This window comes from Sceloporus occidentalis, unplaced genomic scaffold (assembly GCF_023333645.1).
Source record: "Sceloporus occidentalis isolate IW3139 unplaced genomic scaffold, rSceOcc1.0.p SCAF_19, whole genome shotgun sequence".
Taxonomy (NCBI): Eukaryota; Metazoa; Chordata; class Lepidosauria; order Squamata; family Phrynosomatidae; genus Sceloporus; species Sceloporus occidentalis.
In genome coordinates, this window is record NW_028316999.1 from 6,067,486 (window position 1) to 6,094,226 (window position 26,741).

At 40.1% G+C, this 26,741-nt stretch overlaps 1 protein-coding gene across 3 annotated transcripts in view; it reads right to left on the reverse strand.

Moving 5' to 3' along the window:
• Window positions 1-26,741, reverse strand: part of LOC149302353 (bone morphogenetic protein 5-like) — a 61,710-nt gene that overhangs the window by 8,228 nt on the left and 26,741 nt on the right. For all 3 annotated transcript variants that reach the window (XM_089482515.1, XM_089482514.1, XM_089482513.1), the window contains exons 2-3: window positions 23,073-23,265; window positions 10,218-10,366 (exon numbers count right to left, since the gene is read on the reverse strand). In XM_089482515.1, coding sequence (XP_089338641.1) covers window positions 10,218-10,366; window positions 23,073-23,265 — 342 coding nt within the window. The remainder of the gene's footprint in view (window positions 1-10,217; window positions 10,367-23,072; window positions 23,266-26,741) is intronic.

Below are 26,741 nucleotides of genomic sequence, written 5' to 3' on the forward strand. Positions count from 1 at the left end.
TCGCTCATGACCACTGGCGCGTCGTGGGCGTGCCACGGTGGCTCGCATGTTATCATGCGTCCGCCGTGGGCGCGCCGCATCGACGTGCCCCTCCGTCCGTGCCGCGCGCACAGTACACCGAGAAGACGTGCCCGCGGCACGTCCTCTCAGTGTACGTGCCGCTGGCACGTCACACTGAGGGGACGGGAGCGCGTCAGCGCGCAAGCGCCGCCCACCAGCGGCAGACCGGCGAGGGACCGCGGCGGACACGGCAGGTATGACAGAAATTCCATTTGTGATAACCTGCATTAAACATGAAATAATCCAAAATGTATTTTGGGTTATAACGCCATTACACTGTCCATCAGAAAGAAAAGTTTATGTGATTTTACATCTTTACCTACTGTATGTTGGTTGTGTGAAAAAGAAAGTACACCCTCTTTCACTTCTATGGTTTTACATATTAGTCATAACAACAATGCAGGTCTAAAAATTAGGTAAATACAACCTCGGATGAGCAACCACACACGACATATTACACTGCGTCATGATGTATTTAACAAAAATAAAGCCAAAACGGAGAAGCCATGTGTGAGTATACCCTTACTGCTTCCATAGGGATTAAGCTAAGCAATAGACAGGTGCTGCTATTTAAATGCTCTTGATTAATTGATCATCAACAGTTCCTTTTCCAAGATTGAACTGGAATCTTACTTTAGCACAAGCAGGAAAACATAGCATGCTTCCAGGAGTTACCGGCATTGTTTATGAAGGCAGCATGCAGTTCCTCTGCAAAGCTATTATTACAAATCCCTTGGTGTTTAGAAATATGACACAGCAGCAAAATAGCAACTCGTGTATGGCACAACAGAAAATAATTGGGTTTATATTTACTGTTTATTAATGCTTGAAATGACAACTAGCACAAAATATCATCAACATTTAATTCAGGTTCAGACTGACCATCGGGCTTTTCAGGCAAATGCCTGGTGGACCAGGGTCCAGTAATTACCACTCACCCAACATGAAGACTGTTGAAGGAGCCAACATAATAATGTAGCATGCAGCTGCCTGCTGGATACATGCGGCTGCATTCTATGGTTCTACATCCAGGCTGAAGAAAAAGTATAGCAGACTGCACACATTCATAAGGGCCAAATGTATCCAGCAGTCAGATGCACAAATCCATATGGTGGCAGCATATATCCAACGAGCAGATGTATTTCTGTGTCTTACAGACATTAAAGTGCCTTGGCCTATTTTACATCCCAGTCCAATCTTGATTTTATACAAAGCCGTATATGTTTTGTCAATCAAAGATGAAGTGGTGGGGAGAAGACCGCTGACTGAGAGCACACTTTTTCATGACATCACAATTTTTATCTAGGGGTAAACATGCAGGGACATCATAACCATGATAAACTGAGCTACAAACTGTCTGTCAGTGTTTTGAGTCTCTATTTGTGCACACTTGTGCATATGCACACAGCTCTGGTCTATCATCAGGTATGTGTTTCACATACTTTGTTTAAGCTTAAGTTTCTTATGACCCTTTATGAGCACAGGTGAGTTAATCACTAGAAATCAGGTCAGTTACTGGTTTTATATATTATTACACATATTTCCCCATCCTCGTTATACGACAGATGTGAATGTCACGAACTGTAAAAATCAATAGTTTGCCATATGAAAGCAATGAAAATGAATCAAAATACATTTTTATTCAATGCTCAATTCCTTTCATAGCCGTAAGACATAGAAGACCCAGATGTTTCTCCTTTATGAAACCATGGATTGCCAAATTCTGAAACGAAAGGTGGTGATGACAACTATTAAATAGAAACCATGAGGAGCAAAAGAGATGCTGGCCAAGTTTCAAGGAAAGTCCCAAGAACAACACCTTTAACTCTTTTTTTGTAAAGGGACATGGATAAAATAATATTTGTTGCCAATAAGAAAACTTACAATTACAAGAGGGTCCACTTCACAATTTGCTGCCAGAAATCTTTTGGCAATGTAAATAATAATATTACATAGTCTGCATCAATAATTACATAACTTATGTTTCCTGATATCAGCAATTGCCCCAATGAGTTTTTTTTTAGAACATAAACATTGTATAAAGGAAATCAAGGTTTTTGTGTCTGTGATCAATTTGTAATACATATATATATATATTATATATCATGTAATAAATCATATGTTTTAGATGAGTATCAGTAAGGCAAGATATTTCACCTCACTAAATAAACTATATTATGAAGGATCTTAGCAAATGTATCCTGCATATATGAGCTTGCATAAAGCCTAGTCAAATTGGTGAGGGTGAGGATTTAATAATGCCCAGGTAACCCTTTATATTGAAAAGATAAATAGCAAAACAAGATGTTTAGTCTCTGCTAAAGCTCGACTCTTAGTAAATAAACAGTTTAGTTTAAGGAGTGACTCAAATCCTTACAGTTCAATTTGAAGTTTACAGAACAAGCAGATTATTTGCCTAAATAACTTATTGGTCAGTGGAAATATGGCTGAGGAAGGTGAAATTGTGTATTATCATTATTAGCCTTTTTCAGTATATAGAGCCAACAATTTCAAATGATTGCAAGCTGATACAGACATTCTTTAGTTATTAGAGTTAGAATGAGGCCTCTTTTTGCTACGCCCATTGATTTCAATGGGACTAAAATTCTCCTCAACTTTATATATTATTTGCTATGTTTTCTGGATCCCTCCACTTTTCACTAATCCTACATTTTACAGGTAGCTACACTAAATAATAAGGGTTGTTCACATATGTTTATTCCTCCCGATTAAAATATCAATCTCCTGATTAGTGTTGATTGATTTAGGCAGCCTTTCCAAACATATATTTCCAAAACAGTTACAACAATGAATTGTTTTAGTAAAATCATTTAGAGAAATAGATTGTAGAAATAGATTGACTCAATAAGCAACTGACCTCTATGGAGCCTTTGACGCACATCTGGAGAATCCCCAGCTATATAGTTAATAAACCCAAATCCATCAGAATCATACATAGTATGGCGCAAAATAATTTATATTCAGTTGGTAAAGCATAAAATTAGAAGGCTTTGCCACGCTAGAGCCGATGCATGGCCTTTTTTGTTTATAAGAGCACAAGTCAATATCTTAAAATAAGTACTGCTTAAAATGAACCTGTTGAAACAAAAAGGGAATTTTCTTCTCCTGCTGGGTGTAATCTAATATAATCCAAAAATAGTTTGTAATTTAATTTGAGCATTAACTATAGTTTTTCTTGTACATATGTTTGGAGTTTTGCTTTTGGGATTTTGTTTGTTTTAAAGTAGACTTATTCATTATACCAAAACTGAGAGTGAGATAGGTAGCAATAATAGGCTGGTCAGCATCATGAAAACATTTATTTTCTAGAGTGTAACCTTTAAAATGTTTTGTGATGCACCACATCTTAAAAATGATGGCTGATGTGGTTACCCTAATCTATACATTCCACAATTCCAGTGTAATGTTTACATAAATAACAATGGAAATGTCTGTGCATGTGATATATAAGAAATTGCACGATATATAAGAAGCTGTAGATTTTAGGCTTCTTGTTCTTATACCAGACCATTTAAATGGAATGAACTGAAAACATCTGTCATATGAAGTGCTTCTTTTCTTGATTACTTAATTGTGTAGAGAAAAGGGGGAGATAAATGGCCATGCTTACCTTCTAGTAAATTAGCATTAGCATTGCCATGAGGAATCAGCTCAGTTGGATGTTTGGGCAAGGAAAGTCACCCAAAATATTACATAACTGACAACTGTCAGCCTCCAGTTCTGCAGATAAATTTTACTGGAATTTACACCCTTTTATGTCATTTTGTAAACAAGCTCAGAAATACCTTTTTATTATAAAGCATGAAACGTGGGCAGTTGTGCATTACTTAAAAAAAATAACTAAATCCGGCCAAATAAATTTGTGATCTGCAAAATTACCATGGGAGTCCCAGTTGACTATATTTCGGTTGATTCCCACTGTCATTAAGCAAACAAAACAAAAGATTAAAAAGGCCCAATTCAATTACCTGCCAGAACCTCAAATGGTTTTAACGGATGTGAACAATGGATGGTATGCAATTCAATGACCGGCATAAAATCAATTGCTTAGAGGTACAATCTACGTAACAACTTCTAATAAATGCTACAATGAAAGCTAAGGGAAACACTTGCAGTTAAACAATGAGGTCTGTAGAAAGTTAGCATATGTTAAAATTAATTTTAATCAGATTTTCTGGAATTTTTTCCCTTAAAAAATACATTGAGGTGCGGCTCACATGAGATCTGTAGAAGTAACCGCACAACCAACACCTGGACACCCAGAATTACCTCTTTATCTCCATAATTTTCAAGCGGAGACAGGGCTGAGTGAGTGCAGCAGCTCACCGTGTGAACTTTACAAGATAAATTTTGTGTATGTGTCTATGTATGTATGTGTGTGTAGGGATAAGTTAGTGTGTGAACGTGTGTCTTTGTCTGGGTATGTTTGTGTGTATGTAGGGATAAGTTAGTGTGTGAACGTGTGTCTTTGTCTGTGCATGTTCGTGTGCATGTAAGTATTTTAGTGTGTAAATGAAATGTCTTTCTCTGGGTATGTTAGTGTGTGTGTCTTTGGGTATGTTAGTGTGTGTGTTTATGGGCATATTTTAGTGTGTGAACATGTGTCTTTGTTTGGGTATGTTAGCATGTGTGTCTGGGTATGTTAGTGAAAGTGTGTGTCTGGGTATGCGACCCATACACATGCAGAAAAAACTAACCCATGTGTTAGTGTGTGAACATGTGTCTTTGGGTATGTTAGTGTGTGTGTGTCTGGATATGTTACTTGACCGTGTACCCTGGGAGTTCCATCACTGATTATGGAGTAACAATTCTAGAAAGTCTAGAGACTACAGTCATGTGAAAATGAAAGTGGTTTTACATTATCAGAACATAACAATCATATGTTCCTTAGCAGGTCTAAAAATTAGGTAAATACAAACTCAGATTAACAGTAATACATAACATATTACACTATGTCATGATTTATTCAATAAAAATAAAGCCAAAGTGGAGAAACCATGTGTGAAAAACTACGTACACCTTATGAATCAAAAGCTTACAGAACCCACTTTAGCAGCAATAACTTGAAGTACCTATTTGCTTGATTATAAAACAACCCTGATTATGACGACCCCCCCAAATTTGAATATTAATTTACAAAAAAAACCTGAATATAAGACTACCCTATAAGAAAAAAGTTTTATTAGAAAATATTGATTCACATGTAAACTATTATTTATATTTAATAAAAACTATGATTGCGAAAAATTGATTTTTTGTTTTTATTTCCTTTTATTTGCGAACCTGCACCCCAGTTATGCACATCTGCCCAACGGCTTGCTACTGTGCCCCCCAGATATGCCTTATACCCCCCTAAATGTCAATCTGCCTCCCTGATATGCCTTATACCGCCTATATGCCACTCTGGCCCCCTGATATGCCTTATACCCCCTTATATGCCCAGGGACCAGGGAGTCTGGAGCATGGGGGACAAGTCTGGGGATGCATCAGTAAGTCGGGGGGACTTACTGATGCATCCCCAGACTTGTCCCCCATGCTCCAGACTCCCTGGTGTCAAGTGGGGGCAGCCGGTGAACGTTTGCATGGTGCACGCAGATAACCTCCTCTGGTACCTGGGACGTCCGCCGGTGCTTCTATGACTGTGCGCATTGCACAAATATTTACCTGCTGCCAGAGAGGAGGATCCTGGTCCCCTGCAGCACTGCGGGGGATCATCCTATCTGGCAGCCGGTGAACATCTGGGCGATGTGCATAGACAACCTCTGCTGCTGCTTGTCACACCAACCGGTGTAGTACGTACATGGACTGGCTACCCGGTAGAGATGGCACAGCCAATTTCAGTATGTGAGGGGTTAATTCGATTGTATAGGCATGTGGTGCCAAAAGGTCTTTTTAGATAAATTGGTCTTTTGAAGCTGGGACTCCAACCAAGGCCCTCTGCAAGGTGTGAAATTTCACAGGGAGGCGGTGCCTTTAAGTCTGCTAGCTGAGTTATTCACCATATGCCTGTATCCCCTCATATATAATGGATTCTTTGATATGCTAAGTGACCACTAGCAGTCAGGAAAACCATTTCATATCCAGGTCATATCCAACACATATCATCAATAACTCATATATTAATTATCATACCTCCTTGTGTGCATACCTAGAACGGGGAAAGCGCACCCTACAAAAAGAGTACAAACATGGCGGCGCCACTTAACCAGTTTGGAAGGAATTGTGAAGTCTATGATGTTTAGTCATAAGTAGCAAGTGTGACATATCTATGGACTTCACAATTTACAGGAAATTCATAAGTGCATGAATTATGGCTGTGGCGAGCACTCGAGATGAACTGGGAAAGAGTATAAAATTAACGAGAGAAGGTTGGTCATTGTGCTTACTAGGGGCCAAGATCTAATCTTTCCTTGCCGGAGCCCTACGGACAGAAAAACTGTTACTTGACCATTCAGTGAGTAGTTAGGTTTTCTGTAATTTTCTCCTTTTTATTTTTATCTGTTGGTGTAAATAATCTGTTTATCATCTTTTTTGTATGCACTGTGATTTTTTTGTTCATAATAAATATTCCTTTATTAAGTTCTGCCTTTGTCTGGTAAAGACTCACGTTACCTGATTAGACTATTTTATCGGTAATTTGAAATCACATAATTTTGTGTTAAAATATATTGTGTGGGTTTTTAGTCTGATTCGCTTGGGGGACCAAGACACCCCATTTCTAAATTGTCTTGGTGGTGGCAGCGTTATTTTGATATTTGTTATATCATTATAGTTAATTGCGGCTGGTATTAAGGGTGGATATTTATATTTTTATCACTATTTTCGGTCTAGTGCAGACAGATAGTGAATTTTAACCCTTTTACCACCAAAACCAAGTCAAGCGCACGCTTGGAGTAGAGTGCGTTCGTGACACTGCTGGCCGGTACTTCTGCCAGGGCTTCTCTGGTGGAAGGTCATGTTAGAAGCGGAGGTTGTCGGCGAGCATCGCGTAGACATCCACTGGCTGCCAGAAAGGAGGATCCAGGTCCCCTGCAGCGCTGCGGGGAACCTGGATCTTAGTCTTATAGTCAGACCTCTATTTGAGGTCTGATTATAAGATGACCCCGAATATAAGACGAGGGGTATTTTTCAGAGCATTTGCTCTGAATAAAACCTTATCTTATAATTGAGCGAATACGGTTATCGTTTTCTGTATGACTTTTCTGTATGACTTTATCAGTCTTTCACATCGTTGTGGAGTTCTGGCTCACTCTTTACAACGTTGCTTCAATTCATTGAGGTTTGTGGGCATTTGTTTATGCACAGCTCTCTTAAGGTCTCGCCACAGCATTTGAATTGGGTTGAGGAATGGACTTTGACTGGGCCATTGTAAGACCTTGATTCTCTTCTTTTTCAGCCATTCTGTAGATTCACTGGTGTGCTTGGGATCATTGGCTTGTTGCATGACCTCATTTTGGCCAAGCTTGAGCTGCCTTACAGATGGCCTCACATTTAACTCTAGAATTCTAGTATACAGAGGAGTTCATGGTCGACTCGATGACTGCAAACACCACCATGTTTGACAGTTGGTATGAGCTGTTTGTACTGATATAATGTGTTTGGTTTTCAGCAAAAGTGGCGCTCTGCATTATGGCCAACCATCTCCACTTTGGTCTCATCTCTCTAAAGGACATTGTTCCAGAAGTTCTGTGGTTTGTTCAGATGCAACTTTGCAAACCCAACCCGTGCTGCCATGTTCTTTTAGAGAGAAGAGGTTTTCTCCTGGCAACCCTTCCAAACAAACCATATCCACAACTGTGGGTGGGTCATTGAATTTGGCCCAATATTTTTGATCACACAGTTCTAAATCAATGTTATCCGTTGCAAACATATTTCAGATTAAAACAATTCATATGACCCCAGTGGATAAATTCATTGTACTAGATAAAATGTCAGTAACATGTAAATCATAAATATCTGAACGAGATTACTCCCTTAACAAATTCTATAAACGATGAAAGGTTTATTACATCAAAGCCAATATAGAAATAATTGGTCTTTAAATCTGGAAGATAATATAGTTTTGGAATGGGAAACTCATAAATGCTTGAATATATGTTATGAATACTTAGGACATTTTTAGATTACAGTTTGATATAGTATTCCTAAGAGAAATAGGCAATAGCATATGTTTGAAATAAATAGTAATTCAAATTTAAACATGTGGCCTCTAAAAGAAGTTAAAGGTATTTTCAGAGTATGTGGTATATGACTCCTCCAGCAGCATCTAGTTAAGATCTCCTCTACTGATCTAGTATGTATGCTTTCTTAGTCATACCTTGTCAATGTTATATATTTTTAGCTTGAATTTTAATAAAATTTTATATTTTATTAAAAAATGTATGTGCTGCTTTATCCCTCTTTTAATGTGACATGATCTGATCCATATAGTGTGTGTGTGTGTGTGTGTGTGTGTATATATAATTCCAATAACTTCTGTACTCTGTGGACTCAGTTTATGAAGCAATCCCTGGTGCTGTATGCCAATGTATATACTTCCAAATAAATAAGCACTCATGGGGACTCCTTCAAATAATAAAAGAAGTGGTTTATTACATATTGACGTTTCAGAGACTTTTATCAAGACACTAAAACGCAAATCCCATGTATAATGCATGCCCCCTCCACCCAAAAGAGAACCTCCTCCTAGGTGTTACGATTTTACCAAGACATCTACTCAGGTTAACATATAATCCCTCCAAAAAATAACAACATCTACTAAATATTAAATATGTGCCTAAATTGATTTGTACATAGCTCAGTTTACTGATATTTATATTTTTTAATTTCGAATTCATTTTCAAGATATCTATTAATTAACCCACATAACAAACACTGACTGAAAAAAAGTGAATTATATAGATGCAGGTTTTAGTAATCACTAGACTTGTGCATTCGTCTTCGGGCGAACATGAAAACGAACACGAAGAGTGCGTTTTCCTGTTCGTTCCGAAGACACCCCGAAGAGACGACTGCGGTGGTAAAACGTAGGCGAAGACGAAGACACACACACCACGAAGATCTTCGTGATCGTCTTCGTCTTCGTCTACCACTCTCCCCGGTCCCTTCCCCTTCTAACTCACCTTGGCATCGCGGCAGTTCAAGGAAGTGGAAATCTGCAGGTTCGCCGTCACGGGTTACAGGGCAGTGCGAATGAGCCTATTGGTCGCCTACAGGGACCTCCTCTGGCATCAACCAATTGGTTGATGCCAGAGGAAGACCCTGCAGGTGACCAATAGGCTCACTCGCACGGCCTTTGTAACCCCTGACAGCGAACCTATGGATTTCCGCTCCCGTTAACCCCTTCGATGCTGCGTTAGATAACGGGAGCGGAAATCCATAGGTTAAAGGGCCGTGCAAGCGACCAATAGGCTCACTCGCACGGCCCCTTAACCCCTTAAGGTGCAACAAGTGCACCAGGAGCCTAAAAGTCTGTACAAGCGACCAACAGAGTCGCTCGTACAGACTTTAAAAAGTTAACCCCTAATGAAGCAACTTGTCCGGCAGATCCCACTGGTCTCCCTGTTCTATCATTTATTAACTGATAGAACAGGGAGACCAGTGGGATCTGCCAGGTAAGTTGCAGCGTTGCGGCTTTAAAAGTCTGTACGAGCGACCAACAGAGCCCCCTGCTGACGACCAATAGAGTCGCTCATACGGACATTTAAACTCCTGGCGCCAGAGCTGCGTTAACCCCGTATTAACCCCTTAACCGGAAAAAACGAAGAAAAAACGAACATGAAGAATGTCCACGAATATTCGCCCGAAGAGAAGACAGGAACATGTGAATATTCGCGGAATACGAAGATTTTTTTTCCCGAAGATGAGCACGAAGACAAGCACGAAGACAAACACGAAGAGCCCCCTGGTGCCCAAGTCTAGTAATCACTTAAAATGCTCCCTTTTGGAACAGAATAACATGCATAATAATCCAGGTTAAATAATGAAGGTAAATGCATCATTTTAAGGCACATAAATGTTTAATGTTAAATGTCCAATGGGCTACAAAATAAAGTGACAAATGTTCAAAAAAGTACATTTTAATTGTTGGTATAATATTCTTATGCTTAAAATATGATCTTTAAATAACAACTTACCATCACTTGTCTCCACACACAGCTGCAATCCCAAATTGTTTTGTGGGTTAATTACCCAATGGTTGCTCGTTACAGTAATATCAAACACAAGCCAGCCAACATCAGATGCTTGAATTCTCTGTGTATCTAGAAGGAAAAGGTCTGCATCCCTGTTAACATAAAAGTTAAATGCACTTAGTACTAATAATCATAAAAGTAAAAACCAGTTCAATCTGCTGTAGGGAAAATCAAATATAAATAGCTATACCATCTCCTCTACTTATATTTAGGCTGTAAGCCCTATAGGACAGGGTCCTACTGTCCTTACTATAGGACTGTACTAAAGGAAGAGAGTTTATTAAAAGGAAGAAATACTACCACAACAAGAAGACAGTCATAGTATTAAACTAAAGGGGCAAATGTTTAAAAGTAACATCAGGAAATATTACTTTATTGAAAGGGTAGTGGATTGAATGCATAGAATAGCCTTCCAGCAGAAGTGGTAGATGTTAATACAGTTTAAGCAAGAATGGCATAAGGCAAAGCTAGATATAACATAAGGCCAGGGACTAAGGAAAGTATTCAGATGTTGGGCAGACTAGATGGGCCAAATGGTTCTTATCTGCCATCTACTGTATGTTTCTATGTTACTTATTGTACGACCCATTTCTAATACTGTAAACTATAAAGCACTAAATACATCTGTTAGCACTACAAAAAATTTAATACACGTAATCACAATAACTTTATATCATTTCCATTATCATCCTGCTTGAGTGTGTATCATATCAAGTACTTCCCACACTTCCAGCCCAGTTGGTAAAAGTAAACTTTGTATTTTGAAGTTAACATATCAAAAAATGATAAATATTGTTCTATGAATTATTACAAAACTGAATTTTATTTCACATTGTTTCAATTAACCTTGTTGATCTGCAGATCTGGAGATTTCATTGTGGGAAATCATGATATTTTGGTAATATTCCTAATCCAAACACCACATGATGGATTGTGGCAATTATAATGACCTACTCATTATTATTTATTGTTTATATAGTGCTAATGAGGGCCCTGTTCAATTACAATTTAGAAGGCATATTACACAAGAGGTAAAAGTGCCACTGTTAGGGAAGGGCCAGTCACACTGGAATAACCCCAAAGGCAGGTGAGAGACTAGGAAAGGTAAGCTAAAAAAGTTTGGAGGAAGAGCATCCCTAATGAAGTGGGTCTTCGAGGATATTTTGAAGGATCAAAGGCAGGAGTAAAGATGGATAGGTTGGGGGAGAGCATTTCAGATGATAGGGGCAGCCTATCACAGTACAGATAGAGATCATCCGATGAGCAGAGAGACCGGTTAGGAGTGTATTTGGGGATGAGTGAGGAGAAGGCAGGATTTTGAAATTAATCCTTGAGTACACAGGTAGCCAGTAAAAAGACTGAGAGGGAAGGGATGTTAAGCAATGGGTGAGAAAGATAAATCCAGCAGCAGTGGTCATAATGAAAAGTAGAGGGTAGAGGTAGATCAGCTACGCCAGGGTTGCAATAGTCTAGACGGGAGAAAGAGCCTAAGTGGAGTTTTATCCTAGGAAGGAACAAATCGAGGCAATGATGGAGATGGCAGATTTTTGAGACAGCCTGCATGTGGGAGGTAAATGAAACAAGTAAAAGGGTGACACAGATTCTCGCACCCGGGCCCTGAGGCGTCTAGTTACGCCCCTGAAGATATGAGCTAATGTAGGGACCATGTGGTTGGCCAAAATGAACAACATAGAGTATGAACTTAATCTTCAGTGACCAGACAGAATCGCCTTAATGTAGAAGAAGAAGAATAGTTGAGTGTATGGGAAATTGCAGAGTCAAAGGAAGGGCAAGGGCAGCAGGAAGACTGTGCAGCTACACCAATCAGCCATAACACTATGACCACTGACAGGTAAAATGAATAACACTGATAATCTTGTTATCATGTCACCTGTCAGTGGGTAGGATGTATTAGGCAGCAAGTGAACATTTTGTCCTCAAAGTTGATGTGTTAGAAGCAGGAAAAATAGGCAAGCGTAAGGATCTGAGCGACTTTGACAAGAGACAAATTGTGATGGCTAGACAGCTAGGTCAGAGCATCTACAACTGCAGCTTTTGTGGGATGTTCCCAGTCTGCAGTCTACCTAGCAAAAGTGGTCCAAGGAAAGAAAAGTGGTGAACTAGCGACAAGGTCATTGGCAGCCAAGGCTGGAAGTGGCACATGGCACCAGGATGCATCCATTGAGGCCCCACCTCGCATTTTACAGGACATAAATGATCTGCTGCTAACATCTTGGTGCCATATACCACAGCATGCCTTCAGAGGTCTAGTGGAGACCATGCCTCGGTGGGTCAGGGCTGTTTTGGTGGCGAAAAGGGAGAGCTACACAATATTAGGCAGGTGATTATAATGTTATGGCTGATTGGTATATTTCACAATAGTGAAATAAGTTCAGTTTTATTTCTGATCTATGTGGCAGTCAGAGGCAGTAAGGTTAGTGGTAGGGGTAGTTGTGATAGGGAGAAGAAGGGAAGTGAAGGTAATGAAGAGCCATTTCGGGTAATGAGAGAGGGAAAAGATACGGGAGGTAAGTAGGTTTCCTTAGCAAGGGTGAGAGCAGAGTAGTAGGAACATAGCATGAATTTATAGGGCAGGAAATAAGATGTAGTATGAGACTTCCGCCAAATATCTTCAGCAGTGCAGAACAATGTCGAAAGTGGTGGGTAAGTGTTGTGTGCAGGGTTGGAAACATAAGCTTCATGAAGAGCAAGTATCAGTTGAGGCTACATCCTCAAGAGCAGACGTGAGGGTGGAGTTAAAGAGAGAGGTAGCAAGGTTAGGGCATGATGTGTTTGAGATGGGAAAGAGAAGAGGTAGTAAATCAGTTGCGACTTTCTGAAGATTGAAAAAAGCTAAGGTCTATGGTTAGGACAGATTGTTGAGAAGAAAGGGAATAAGTGCAAAGGGCAAAGTGATGCTAATTAAGTCCACATCTCAACTCTCTCATACCTAGAAGGGGAACTGTTTTCTGTTGTAACTCAATTGTATTTTTCATGTAATATATTTTTTGCACTGCTATCTATGTGCAATGTGCTAGAGTTCCAAACATGTTACCTATAAAATAGTGGCAGTGTAGCTGAGTTTGAACCAGATGTTGTGGGAAACCTACACAGTTCTTATGTGTAGTGCCACAAGCTATTGTGTCAAGGCAATATATGAGCTTGAACAAAGGGATGCTTTTATAGAAGTTATTTACATACAAATGGTAGTGTTTGTTCATAAGGGGCAATATTAGGTCCCAAACAATTTTGGCTCTGGTTCCCAGATGTTCAGGGCAACCTGGAGGGTCAAAGTGACTATCCTTTTACTCGTGTACCTGGTGCACTAAGCAAAAAAGTGCAATAAGCAAAAAGGTGCTGCTGCAACTGGATCAATGCCTAAGCAGTGATCTACGGAAAGGAAGGGGTTAATGGCTCCTAACCTTTAAAAAATGTGGAAAAAAGTGCTGTTGTGCAAGATCATTGCCTATGCAGTGATCAACAGCAAGGAAGAAGTTAAAATCAAAGGAAGCCTCTTATAACAGTATTTGTGTTAAAATACTGGTCAAAGGCAATGTTTAAATCAAGGCATTTCGGCAACACCCTCTGAGCAAAGAAGTGATTACCAATCATTTCCTAAAGGCTCGTTATCGGCATCAGGGCACCCCCATATTGATAAGACATGCCATCTTTTAATCAGGCAAATGTAAACGCTCCAGGGAGTGATTACATGTGGACACAATTTTTGCTATTGCTGAATGCCTCGATGTTGAAACATTCCAGCAACACCATCTGAGTGAAAAAAAGCAATCATTGTTCGCTTTCTAAGCTCATTTAAGCCCATGATGTGCCTGCTTAAATCCTGCAAGTTTCAGGCAAGGACATGCGAGATTTGAATTTACATGCACTTGTATGTCTACACCTCAAACTTACAAAATGTAAAATTACAAGCACTCACATGTTCTAACATCTCACATTGTAGTGAATATGCAAGCTGGGAGAGGGATTTGAAAGGTGAGCTAAGGAATATGGGAGGAAGGGCGTTAACATGTAAAGTTGTAGGCATACTTAAAGAAATGGGCCTTGTTGGATTTTTTGAAGGACTGAAGTCAGGATGAGAGGTGGATAGGCTGGGAAGGGCATTCCAGAGGATAGGGGCAGCCCTTGAGAAATTTTGCATGCAGTGCATGAGAGCTAGAATTCAGAGGAGAGGACAGAAGGAGATCATTGGATGATTTATTAAATGCTACTCCAATTAAAAAGAGTGTTTTAACAGTTTGTATTTGTTTAATGAAAAACAAATTTGCTGCTAATAGAAATGCTAAGATGTTTTCTAAATTTACAAAATATTTACTTAGTGTAACTGACTGTTGATTGCTTGAATATTTTTGCTGGCGGGTAGAAAACAATTCAATAAGTGCTATCACAAGGACTGAGTTTTCTATTTGTGGTAGCAAGACTTGTTTCCTCAAAACACTGCCAACACTTTTGCTTAAATAAAACAATGAATGTTTCCCTCTCATTCCATGAGGCATATATTTGATTTTGAAAAAAATACTTTAATTGCAACAAAAGTGATAGCTAGTAGTAGGTCTACTCATGGATAGAAAATGTATTTTCCTAAGGAATAAGGGGTCCCGAAATTCTCCTTGCTCTGGGCTCGGGAAAAAGGGCAGCAGTGGCAAAATCTCATGGTCCTTGTCTTCAAATGTAACAGTTTCATAACAGATACTAAAATATATTATTTGTCAGCATATTAATGGTATGAGTCACACTTATTTACTGAAGCTTTAACATTTGAAGCTTTTTACATGCCAGAGAGGATACACCCCTCTGGCGTTCAAAAAGTTTGCTAAGGCCAAAATCACATGAAGAATCAAACAGCAACTTTTGGAAATATTTGGCACTTAACAAGTAGTTTTGCAGAAAAAACAATATTTTTTCTCTCCACTTTATCAACTGACAATTTAACCTGTTTCAATAAACTTTCTTTACTTTCTGTTCCGGTATTTGTGATTTGCTTGGCAAATTTCATTATTCTGCTATTACAGTTGTTCAGTTTTTTAGTAAGTAATTATTTATACAGAATGCTATTTTTAAGTCTTAATTGGAAAAATAAAGAAAGTCCAACAAAAATCTATCTGGTGCTATTAGTTGATTTTTGGAATAGCAGAGATAAGCATTATTTAATTTTAAATATTTCCTATTTTTCCATAGCAAATTTATACGAAAAACAAACAAGTGCACTGAACTCTAAAAAAAATAATCTTTCAAACATTATTTATTTTGTTTCTTTAAGTTATGGGGTTTCAAACAGAAACATTCCAGATTGTCTCCAGTTATAATTCTTACACTAATACACATTTTTATTATTATTTTACCTTTGTCATTTTCGGCCCTACTGCATGTGAGACCTTGCCTCTAGCTGCTTGTTGTCTTACTTTTTACTCGCTAATCGTCACATTTGAGTGAGAGTCATTATCAGCTATTTTTATTTGATTATTTGAAATACATAGGTGACTTCCAACACTAGATTTTATTATGTTTCCATCTGCAATGTGACATTTCTTCAATTTAAATTATGACATTTACTGATTAATTAAACCTGGACTTTAAGGAACAGAGTTAGATTCCCAAAACTTAAGGAGATTGCTGTGCTTCTCCAAAGCAACTGGATGTACAATTATTTAAACCATGTACTCACTAGTGTTGGTTTCATAACTTTCAACTAAACTAATAAACCTAGCAAAGCTGACAATGTAATGCATTCCCTTCATGACTAGCTACATGTGTAGCCTATTTTATGGCTTTCATTCTGTTTTGATGTCTTGGTGGCCTTAAGGAAGTTTCTGCCACAAAATGGAAACACTGGAGAAAGAAGCAGGAACAGTAATCTCTAGATTGTAAGGTTACGAGCAGGGCCCTCTCTAATCTAATGTATCGGTTTGTCTTAGTCTGTCAGTTCTAGCTTTGTCATACCCCTTGAATATATGTTTTGTAAGAAGCGCTAGATACTGTAAATTGTTGACGCTATATAAAAAAAGATAATAAAAATAACAATAATGTTATTTTTATATTATAAATAATAATATAGGAGTTTTTTGTTTTTTTTAACTTTACCCCAGATAATTTGTTACAATTAATCAAACTCTCCTAGCCAGGGGTATTTTTATACCCTAAGGCTCTGAGTTTTTTAGGGAGATTCTTAGCATATGTTTGTTAAACCATGATTCTGCTTTTCCATATTTGATGTACCCACACAAATTATACAGCGTTTTGTTCAAGACAAGCAGGGCCTTCTTTTAAAATCATGGAAATACATAAAACCTAATAGTTATTATTGATAATATGTAAAAAAAACTGACAGTAAGGGAATGTCCAAATGCATGATTGGGCATTCCATACATATATTTGTGTACCTGTGCTCGATACACACGATTGGCGATACTGGCTTCTGCTGACATAGGAGAGTCGAGGCTGTCAATAGACAAAGTCAGAACGTAGTCAGGTACATCCTAAGTGTCAGGTCCCCGCCGCAGTATTCACCTTGGTCCCACGCAGCGTCCTCCTTCTGACCCACGCCGCCGATACAGCGACGCACAAAGAGGCGTCCGACGTGGCAGACCCGCTCACTCCCCGGCGTTGACGGTGCCCCGATCTTCTTCCCGGCATTGTGATCTTCAGGACGGCCAGAACACAACTGCAGGGCTGTCCCAACAGAGACGGAGAACACGTTCCGTCTCTCGCACGCCCTCTAGTGGCGCGCGCGCATGCAAATCCTCTTCTTAAAGGCACAGTCGGCAATATTTCCAGGTGTATAGAATCAGGTTAATCTTGATATCAGAGGGAGTATACCTCCCTCCTTCCTATAAATCTGTGTCCTTTAGTTCACTCATTGCTCAGATATACTGTGCTCTATACGTATATACGTCAGTGCTTCCTTATCATTGTTTCCTTGGATATTGACCCTTCGCTTGCCTTATCGTGTATGAACCTTCGCTGCCTGAACTGACCTCTGCTTATCCTGACTTCGTCTACGTCTCATCCCTATCGGTACCTCGCTTTTTGATTCACCCACGTCTCCAGCCTTGCATACTGGGCTCTGACTACTAAATCCGACAGAATATCTGAGCCATACCATGGAGCTCGCTGAGCTGGCTGACGTACTGGATAACCTGACACATCAGGTATCCTCCCTCACCCCAGCCGTCCATGAACTGCAGGCCCAAGCTGCGGCCCCTACATCTGGATTCCCTCAACTACCACCGGTTGTATGGGTTGTAACCCCGCTTGAGGAACTGACAACCAACCCAGAACCACGGGTGCCTCTGCCAGATCGTTTCACGGGTGAAAGAACCAAATACCGGTCTTTTATCATGGCATGTGAAGTACTGTTTGAACTGAAACCTCGCACATACTATTCTGATGCCATAAAAGTCCGCACTGTGATTGCCCTCCTGTCTAGACCACCACAGGAATGGGCTTATGCCCTCCTACGCACCAATGATCCCAGTGTCTTAACCTGGCATTCCTTTGTTACGGTCATGTCCTCCATGTATAACGACCCGCATAGACAAGAAACCGCTCAGTCCGCTATCAGAGCTTCATGCCAGGGTTGTCGACCCGTGGAAGACTACATCACCGACTTTAAACGGTACGCTGTTGACACACGCTGGAATGAACACGGATTGATCAACCAGTTCCGTTTAGGGTTGTCTGACCCCTTGAAAGACGACTTCGCTCGTTTTGGGATTCCGGAATCATTGGAGACCTTCATCCAACAACCGATCCAGTTAGACTGACGTCTAAGGGAACGACGCAAAGAAAAAGCCGCAACACCTGCTACACCACCGAGATACTCCTCGGCCACTTACTCTCCTTCTGTTTCTCGTTCCCCAGGCCAGACCAAAGAACCAATGCATATCGGTCTGGTTCAAGGAAGGCTGCCACCAACAGAATTACAACGCAGAAGGCAAGAGAACCTTTGTCTCTACTGTGGGAACTGTCGACACACCATTGAACCCTGCCCTAGAAAGGCGATAAACAGGGGTAAGCCCGATGACCTTGCTATAATGCCATCCACTCTGACCGCCATATCACCACCTTTATCTGTTCCTCTTTCCTTGCGGTGGAATAAGAACTCCTATGACTGTCAAGCTATGATCGACTCTGGGTCCAGTGGCTGTTTCCTCGACGTTCACATAGCAAGAGCCTTGTCTATCCCTGTGCATGATAAATTAATCCTTTGCGCATACAAGTCGTAGACGGGTCATTTTTGCAAACGGGTCCTCTCACTAAGCAAACCGCACCTATCCAGGTCTCCATAGGGAGACAAACCGAACGGCTCACGTTTGATCTGGTTCCCTCACCTCTATTCCCTGTTATCCTTGGGATACCCTGGTTACGCCTCCATGACCCCACCATTACCTGGTCAACAGGCACCTTGACCTTCTCCTCATCCGTCTGTACCCATCATAGAGAACAACTACCGACCGGATTCTTATACTCCATATTAGAGGTGAATATGAAAAAAGGACAAGAGATTTTGCTTCCCAAAGCGTATGAACAATATAAAGCCGTGTTCGACAAAAAAGGGGTAGAGACCCTGCCACCACATAGACCATACAATTGTCCTTTAGATCTCCTACCTGGGGCACCAATACCATATGGTAAAATATACCCACTGGCAGAAAAAGAATTACACATCCTAAAAGAATACATCCATGAAAATCTAAAGAAAGGTTTCATCAGATCCTCTACATCTCCAGCAGGAGCCGGCATCTTTTTCGTGGGAAAAAAGGATGGCAGCATACGTCCATGTGTGGATTACAGAGAGATGAATCATATCACCATCAAAAATAAATATCCTCTGCCACTCATTCCTAAACTCCTGGAACGCCTCCAAACAGCAACCGTCTACACCAAGCTAGACCTCAGAGGTGCCTATAACCTGCTTCGAATGCGCCAAGACGATGAGTGGAAGACTGCGTTCCGATCCCGATATAGACACTATGAATATTTGGTCATGCCTTATGGACTGTGTAATGCCCCTGCTTCCTTCCAGCATTTCCCTAATGATATCTTCAGGGACCTCCTCGATCAGTACGTAGTGGTGTATTTGGACGACATCCTCATCTTCTCCCCTGACCTACATACCCACCGTCTCCATATGACGGAGGTCTTGAAAAGGTTACAACAACACCACTTATACGCAAAGATCGAAAAGGGCATTTTTGAAACGGATTGTGTGGAGTTTTTGGGTTTCATAATCAGACCTGGCAAGGTTGAAATGGATCCTCGCAAGGTAGAGGCAATCCTCTCATGGCCGATACCACAAAATAAGAAACAAGTACAGCTCTTTGTGGGGTTTGCCAATTTCTACCGGAAATTCATCCGGAACTTCTCACAGACAATCCAACCATTGACTCATCTTACTAAAAAGGACGTCAAATGGTGTTGGTCATCAGCAGATCAGCCAAAAGGCGTTCAACAACCTTAAACATCGTTTCACATCGGCTCCCATTCTCCATTTGCCAGATCCCAAAAGACCCTTCTTCCTCGAAGTGGATGCATCCAACATAGCAACCGGAGCCGTGCTATCACAAAGAGACTGCGACACAGTGGCCTTTCATTCACGCAGATTAACCGATGCCGAATCCAACTACGACGTAGGAGATAAGGAGCTACTAGCCATCAAAAGGGCCTTCGAAGAATGGAGGCATCTTCTCGAAGGTGCCAACCATCCCGTCACTGTGTATACAGACCACAAGAATCTAGAGTACCTCAGAACCGCCAAACGTCTCAATCCCCGTCAAGCACGATGGGCTCTGTTTTTCTCCCATTTCACGTTTCATGTCACATATCGTCCTGGTTCAAAGAATCAAAAAGCGGATGCCCTCTCCAGAATGCATACCCCAGAGGAGACAATACTGCAAACATACCACTTCATGGGTGTCACGACCCACTTCTTCCAGTATATCCAAAAAGCTGCTTCCTCCCTTGATCTCCGGACCTCACCAGAAGGCTATCCCCTGTCACACGGGAAAATCTATGTTCTTGAAACCATACGTCCTCTTGTGCTACAACATTGTCACGATGCCCTCACAGCAGGGCATGGCGGACAAAGAAAAACCCTCTATAACATTCAACGCCATTTCTGGTGGCCCTCTCTACCCCACGATGTCAGGAAATATGTAAAGTCCTGTGCCGTTTGCAACCGTGCTAAGACCACTACTTCCAGAATGGCAGGTTTGTTACAACCCTTGCCTATTCCATCCCAACCGTGGAGCCATCTCACGGTCGATTTCATCGTGGACCTTCCAGACTCACAAGGATACAACACGATCATGGTCGTGGTCGATCGGCTGACAAAAATGGCCCACTTCATCCCATCCAAAGGACTCCCTACTGCCAAAAGAACAGCCACCCTCTTCCTTTACTCCGTATTCCGACTCCATGGCATACCCGAATCCATACTCTCCGATCGAGGCACGCAATTCACCTCCCGTTTCTGGAAAGGGGGTAGCATGAATCAATGTGGATGCATTGTGTGAATTATGAGAAAATGGATGAATGAATGTATATACAAATAGAGGTCTGACTACAAGACTAAGATCCAGATCCACCTCAGAGCTGGAGGAGACCTGGATCTTCCTCTCCAGCAACCGATGGAGGTCTGTGCCATGCGCGCAGACAACCTTCGCTTCTGCCGGCACTTCCTCTGCGGCTTCTATGACAGAGCGCTGGCATCACATGACCTTCCGGTGCTCCACCATAGAAGCCCCGGTGGAGGTGCCGGCACGAGCAGTGGAGGTTGTGCTGCCCCACTAGACACCAAGGAATCTGAAGCACGGGGGACATGTCTAGGGATGCATTGGTAAGTCGGGGGAGGGTAAGAGGGGGGTTAAAAGGAATGTCAGGGGGGCAGAGTGGCATACAGGGGGTTAAAAGGAATATCAGGGAGGCAGAGTTGCGTATAGGGTGTATAAAGAATATCTGGGAGGCAGAGTGGCATATAAGGCATATCTAGCGGGAGAGTGGCTAATAGAGGGGTATAAGGCATTTATGGGGGGGCAGATTGGCAAATTAAAGGAAATAAAAACAAAAAAATGCATTTTTCTCAATCATAGTTTTTATTAAATATGAAAAAATAGTTTACATGTCAATTAATATTTACCAGTAAAACTTTTTTCTTTTATATTGACATTAAAAAAAAAAGGTCGTCTTTTAATCGGGGTCATCTTATAATCGAGCAAATATGGTGTATATATAATATACACCTGTGTGTGTAATCTCATGCCCTTCATATTGTGTCCCTGAATGAAAGAAATAAAATGTGGTCACCCTAAAGCAGAGGTGTATTTAGGCTGGAAGCTTACCTCCTTGCTGCTGGTCTGGGTTGGGTCTTACCTGCAATGCTTGCCTCATGGTTTCTATTTGTTAGGCCAGACCCACTTTCCTTTATAGCCTCTGAACCCAGCTTACCCCTCCTCTTCCTTGAGACTGTGGGTATAATTGCCAAGCTGATTCAGTTGCTCATTGCCCTTTCGTGGTATCACACTCGATCAGCAGACTTCCTGGTTTTTGTATGGATTCCTGTGTATGACCCATCCCGACCCGACCCGGCCTGGCTAATGTTCCTGATTCCTGTATACTGAACCTGCCTGTTCCTGACGAGTACCTCTCCATTCCAGATCGTCTTATGTTTATGCTTCTGGATTCTGATTTGGCTTATTATTTACTTGCCTTTTATTTATTTACCAATAAAGGTGTGTTAACTAGTATTCCTGTCTCTGTTCTCATTCTTGGTACCCTGACACCTCTCCCCGACTATAATGTGCCAGTGATCTGCCTTGCGGTCTTGAATCCCATGGTCCGGTCAAGCTCTATCTCTGTCCCAAAAGTCAGAACTCTGAGTGGCAAAATCAGAACTGTCTTGTGCAAGGAGGGTCAGTTGGGAAGCATGCAGATATCCATAGTATAATTAGGCCTGTTGCAAGGGAGATCTTCCAAACCAGTCTATTAAGTAGTGCTGCACCCCTCCCCCCAAGATGCACAAGTTGGTTTATGACTGATAGATGGTACTTATATATCAGATACCTACCTACAATTGTAGCCCCCTGGTGCTTACATTTACGTAACAATAAGAAAACAAAACATACTTTCTATACCACATTGTCTTTAGTGCTTAAAGTATTTAACTTTATTTATAGTATATTCATTAGAGACCCAGCTTATGCATCCCACGTGTGAGTATTAATAAAACAACATAACAGACGATGCAAAAATGTATAGCACAACTGTAATTGAAAGAAATAAAAAATAGAAGTTGTGTTGGATATTTTAAAGTAAATGAAATGGAAGAAATGGAAAAAAGAGTCCCACCAATTATTTGCTTCTGCAGTGTTTCTTTTTGTGGTAGCATGAATGGAATTATATCTGGTTGCCAGCCAAAACCTTAATCCAAAGTACTCATTGACAAGTCAAACAGAAGCTAGGATTGAATTCTTAGCTAACCCAAGATTCCTATAACGCTATACTCCTGCTACATAAAAATGCAAACTTGACTTGACGACATTTATGAGAAGCTATACAAAAAACAAAAATGAAAAAATAAGATTACTATGTTTTTATATGAAATGGATTATGTGTACTGTGTGAAACTTGGCATGATCTCAATTTTGATTCCTAAAACCAGAAAAGACGTATATAAATACGTATGTGTATATATATTTCACGTTTTTAGACTTTATTAAACATCATAAGGACCAATATTAATAATAAGCATAACATTCATATATGGTGGAAGAAATACTGTACCTATTTGAATGTTCCTTGATGATCTGATAAATACTCATTTTAAGTGTGTCATTCCCAAACCGATTGTTGCTTTTATCCTTATAAATTCGAAATTCAGCTGCTGTTACCGCTTCTCCATGTGGAATTTGAGTAAGGTCAAATCGGAATTCTTTGTAGTGCCTTCGGTGGTGTGAAAAGTCCTTGTCTCGTTCAACTAAAAAAGAAAAAAAAAAGGAATTCCAAGGGTAAGCCCTGAATACAGCCAATGATTAACTGTGAATTTATATGACTTGGAAATGAAAACATTCTGACAGCCTTATATGACAGTGGGTAAACAGCAAAACCACAAATTCAGACATAGCTTCTATGTAAAGGAAGCTGAAAGTCTCTCTTCAAAAGAAAAAAAATCTTATTGGTTTTCTAAAATTTTCGCGAGTGCAACTGGAAATAATACTAAAATCTCTAAAACAGTCAGGCCATAAAACTGGTTACAGGCCGGCAAAAGGGAGTATGAAAGGGTGCACTGTGCACACAGGGGAACCACTTCTGTGGAAAATGGATAAACCAAGTAGAATTGTAGGTGATATTACTAACATAGGGTTTTCTTATATAAACTTTAAATATTTAAAAATTAATCTTTGTAGTCTGTAAAAATAAGTATATGCATTTAATCATTCTGGAAACAAAATCAAGACTATATATTTAGATATTTAAAGTAAGCTTTTCCATCTAGAAATTGCATAATGTGTTTTTATTGAGTTTACAAATACAATATTTTAAGTTAGAATTACAAAGGTGGTATATTAAAATATAATAGAATATATTTTTAACTATGCACTGAACGTTAATTGGATATGTTTAGCACATAATCTACATACCTGGGAACTCTCTGGGTTTGACCCAGAGATTGCCGGGTGAGCGCTGCTCCTCCGGTTCTCCGGGTCAAGACCCGAATCCTGCGGGTCGCGGGGTCTTGACACGCCCCGCTCCCCGCCCATTTTTCCTTTAAATGGGGGTGTTTCCTGCTGCCGTCAGCAGGACCGCCCCGACCTCAGCGGGAACACCATCAATGTCAGCGGGAACTCCCATTAATTGCCCGCCCAGAAGTTCCCAGGTATGATAATCTAGCAGAATTTAAAAAGAGCTTTCTGAGACCGTAGTAGACCGATAGCTTAGCCTTTACATTACCTGTAATGTTCTAAAAATACACATTCTTACGGGAAAAAATAGGTTATTTTTTGAAAGTGGTTGTACCTTCGATAGTTATGTCTAGAAATGTAGTTACATTGCTCCAAGTGTGCTCGGGCCTTCAATGGTTGTTCCTATGGAGTCATGTCAATGTACATGCAGACAGTTTTGTTACTACTCCTGGAGAAGAACCTTTGTTAGACCATTTCTGGAAACTGAAGCTCTCTACTTCATGTTTCGTGGACTATATTCAAGGCTTTTCTAAAATGTATTCCTTTGTTGGTCCTTATAGAGAGCTTTGATTACTGAGGATTACTTATTCTAAAACATTTAACATAGCCTCTTTGCAGTTCTAAACTTCTTCCTTTTAGTATTATCAATAGCAACATCCACTATCACGGCCGGACTGGAGATGGCGGGGTAGCCCTTGCGGTTATGACGTAAGTGCGGCAGAAGGCTAGATATGCATAGCTGCATGTATTTTATGCTCATGTAGCATGTGGACACCACTGGACGCATACTACAGCACTAGATATGCTGCTCCAGAAACGTGGACTTTGCTACACTAACATAAATAATTACAAATGAAAACAAAATATAAGCATTTCTCTTTCACATGGTTTGATTAGGGAAAGAAAAACTTCATATATTTATGTTTCAAGAACTGGAAGTCTCAGTATCAATTTCTTCTCTAGTATAAAGTGGTCTTTGTGAGGTGTAACTGCATAACCTAGTTTGTGAGTACAACAGCGTGTGCATATGTTTTACAATATTTACCAACGTTGTCAAATTAAAATATCCAAACACAAAAACAGATAACCTGTATGTTACTATTTGAAATGTGATATAACCTACATGCTGAATAGAAAAGGAGTAAAGTTCCCATGTCGGAAAACCAAAACTATTTTTTTTATGAAATTCAGGATATTACATGTTAGCATAACCTTTGAGGCTAGAAAATTGTGCCTGTTTAAAGAAAAAAATGTTACCAAGCAGTGGGTTGTCGAGAAAATCGATTGAGGTGAAAAAAGGGCCTAGTCCATAAATGTCTTTGTAAATTAATTGAAAGACATTTAAGAAGCATGTCAGAGGGCTGAGTCAGCCAGTTACGTTTCCATATAGAGAATAAAAAATAGAATTGAGTAATTTTTTTAATCATGTTTTATTACCAAAAAGCTGGAAATATGTGGTGTATGGATATATTAGTTGTACCTAATCCATTGAGAATACCCACAATAAACATAATGAATATTATAATTAGTATTTTAAATAGCACACATTTCAATTGAAATGTTAAAACAACAGAATATACTGATTTCTTTTTTAACGTTTTAAACTGGCTAGATATATAGCCATTCCAGTTCTCAGAGTTAAGGAGCTCCTCTGGGGTATAAGGATCTCCTGAAGAATGGTACCACCAGTCATGACAAGACCAGTAAGGATGCAAGAGAAGACAAATTATTGAGACTGGGCATAGTTTATATGCCCACTTTACCAGGCGATGGGGAAAATAACCAACTCAGAAAATTGGGAAGGATTAACATTATTAACATATAACACAAAACCATGGGATTACGCAGACAATATCAGCACTAAACGAATCTCCTCACATATTCAACAATGAAGTATGTACAAGAGATGTGAAGACATTAAGGGAAGTAACAATTAAAAAGTAGACTAGATGGTGAGTGATTCTTAATACACATAGAAATGTAAACAAGGTGGTGACTATACATATGTGGTGACTATACATATATTATCTTTTTTAATAAAATCTAGTGTTAACTGATGATAGATATCCACATAGAATACCTCCCGACATTCAAGAAAAATCTCAAAACTCACGAGAACTTTCTTGTCATTGATACAACCACTACCCTACCTCTCACCCTTTCTCTGTGCCTATGTTTGTCACCCCATTCCCTCAAGCTTGCGAGCAGGGCTCTCTCCACCTAATGTATTATTGTCTTAGTCTGTCAATTCTTGTCTTGTCATACCCCTTGAATTTATGTATTGTATTAAGCGCAGCATAAGTTGTTGGTGCTATATAAATAGAAGATAATAATAATAATGTAAGCAAATGGAAAGCTGTACAGACATTAGGTATTCTTAACCCCTTAATAATCATGAACTTTCCAGGCCCGTCAAGAAAAACAAGTAGTTAAGGCTAATTGATGTGTCTGGCACCTCATTGGTTAAATGATCTTAGAAAGTGGTCAAAGATCATGTTTTTCCCTCAGCTGTTGTTGCTGCAATGCCTTGATGGGGTTGAGGTCAGGGCTCTGTGTGGGCCAATCAAGTTCTTCCACATCAAACTCATCCAACCATGTCTTTATGGACCTTGCTTTGACTGATACAGTGCCCTGACCTCACAGCCATCGAACCACCTTTGGGATAAAAACTGTAACCGTGAGCCAGGACTTCTCATCCAACTTCAATGCCTGACCTCACAAATGCTCTACTGGATGAATGGGCAGAAATCACACACTCGAAAACCATGTG